The sequence below is a fragment of the Penaeus monodon genome, chromosome 28 (assembly GCF_015228065.2).
Source record: "Penaeus monodon isolate SGIC_2016 chromosome 28, NSTDA_Pmon_1, whole genome shotgun sequence".
Classification (NCBI taxonomy): Eukaryota; Metazoa; Arthropoda; class Malacostraca; order Decapoda; family Penaeidae; genus Penaeus; species Penaeus monodon.
This window is the reverse complement of record NC_051413.1, coordinates 8,503,379-8,505,498: the sequence shown is the minus strand read 5'-3', so window position 1 is coordinate 8,505,498 and position 2,120 is coordinate 8,503,379. Positions and strand designations below refer to the sequence as shown.

Below are 2,120 nucleotides of genomic sequence, written 5' to 3'. Positions count from 1 at the left end.
AGGGTAAATATGGTATAGCTTAGGGCTCCTCATTATAAGAGGTCTCCAAAGTTTGGTGAATTTAGAATACATTGTGCATTGCAATAATATGAGTTATGCATGACAGTGCGTTTCTACAATCTAATAATATCTACATCAGTGCTGCCTTCGGACTTGCCTGTACATGCGCTGAAACAGCTTCATCCACAGAACACTTCAGGCAGTCTTGAGGTCGTCATAAGCAAATTGGATGAAATCAGGTGGACACATTTTGACGCTGTGTCAAAGATCAACCCAAGCCTACGTGTTTCCATGCGGTTTGTATTTCTATATTTTTCCTTGTTAGCCCACTGGCTGGAGGGGAGCATCACCAACCGAGCACGGAGGATAAGAAACCTAGCATTATTTTCTGCTCTTTCTGAGACTCTCTTATCTCGCAAAAGAATTGATCACAACACAAATCGAAATTTATGCATAGGTGAGAGGCTTCAAAATTCCCCGTCGATGGCGGTGTTTCTCCTCCAGCCACCGGGTAAAGTGATATGCTCATTATCAGCAGACAGTCAGTGGAATCTGTAAAGTATGCTATCGATATTTACTGCAATAAATGCTTCGATATTTACACCTTTGCTTTCCACAAGTCAGGCGGTGACTATGGAATGCTAATTTTGTTTCGTGTTTTGTGAAATGATACAAACCCTCTACTGGTTCACACTTGATATGTGCACGGAGTGTGCCTTCCTTCGGGACCAGGAATTCCACATCGATCCTACATTCTAATTCAGTACATAATATCTAAATGCTTCCCTGACCTTACTCTTCCTGATTTTCTCAGATTTTGCACGTTTCTAGTGAGCTCCTCCTCGACCTTTGAGTATCGAGAGGACGTTCAGCTCCTGAAGAGATTGGCGGCGGGGACTGACCCGGCTCCTGATCTCTTGGTGACGGGTAAGTTGCGTGTGCTCAACTGAAGATATCAGTTACTCGTACTCTTGCAAATATTATCAACGCGTTTGTAATATGCCACAAATGCATATGTTTCTTTACTCACTTCTTAATTTTCACTGTGCCCTCAGATCACAGGTCTGATCAAGTGTCCACTCTGAATGTCTGTATTCGAACATCCATGAAACAAAAAGAAAATGGGTATGAACACTGATCCTGGAAGCATTTCAAGCTTCCTTTTAATGCATGATAATAATTTCTAATAATTACTATTGACATTTTATACAGCATACTCCACTTGGACACTTGGAGAGATGGACTGGGGACATGTTATTCCTTATCTCAGTGTCTTAGACCTTATGAAAGAAGGGCTCTCTCGAATGGTCCCACTGCTACATCGCATATCACTGCGAACTCGCGTCCTTGTGCTGTCGGAGAGTCGCGTAAAGCCCTTTGCGCCTCATGAGAACCACATGCGACCCGCCATCTTCGCTGACAGCAACATCGAGTGGAGTGACATGATATTCTTCCATTACCTTCGGGAGGTAGAAGAGCCCCAGAACCGAGATGGGCGGTCGCTCTCGGGCTCTCGGGGTAAGAGGGACTGGCTTAAGGCCGACTCGGACGGCCTCTGGTGGTGGGACTCGCTCCTGCCTCATGGTCTGGCCGTGAGGGCTTTGTGCGCGGAGCTGCACATGCAAAACCTCACTCTCACGCCGCTGTACGCTCACTTGCGATGCGACGACACTAACCACGACGGCGAGACAACACTGGAAGAGGGAGTGACTATGCTGCTCAATCTCATATGCAACACTGCTGTCAGTTTACACGTCAACAATGCTTGTTGCCAATAGCTGGTTAGTCCGTCATTGCTCTGATTATATTTCCATTGTTCGAAGATGTACTATTTTTAAAGCTGCAGCACTCTCCCTTTACTGCACATCTTAAAATGCAAAACCGGGTCCACTTTGAATAGCCTGTCCTGTGTCATGAAGTATGAACATCACTTTTTAAACGGAAAAGGGCACTTGTAAGCAATAATATATAATAAAGTGACTACATATTAGTTATACAGCAGAAAATAAACAAACTTGTCATGATGACAATATTTCAATAAAAATATAATAAAATTAAAATCACCAAGCTCATGATTATTAAAAAAAAGTGAAACAAACTATTTAATTTTACTTAACCCA

The 2,120-nt window shown here is 43.3% G+C and overlaps 1 protein-coding gene across 1 annotated transcript in view; it reads left to right on the top strand.

The window, feature by feature from the left end:
• Positions 1-1,996, top strand: part of LOC119590935 — an 8,676-nt gene extending 6,680 nt beyond the window's left edge. Inside the window, exons 2-4 of the mRNA XM_037939672.1 lie at positions 190-296; positions 815-927; positions 1,213-1,996. Coding sequence (XP_037795600.1) covers positions 190-296; positions 815-927; positions 1,213-1,778 — 786 coding nt within the window. The 3' untranslated portion in view covers positions 1,779-1,996. The remainder of the gene's footprint in view (positions 1-189; positions 297-814; positions 928-1,212) is intronic.
• Positions 1,997-2,120: the final 124 nt, after the last annotated feature.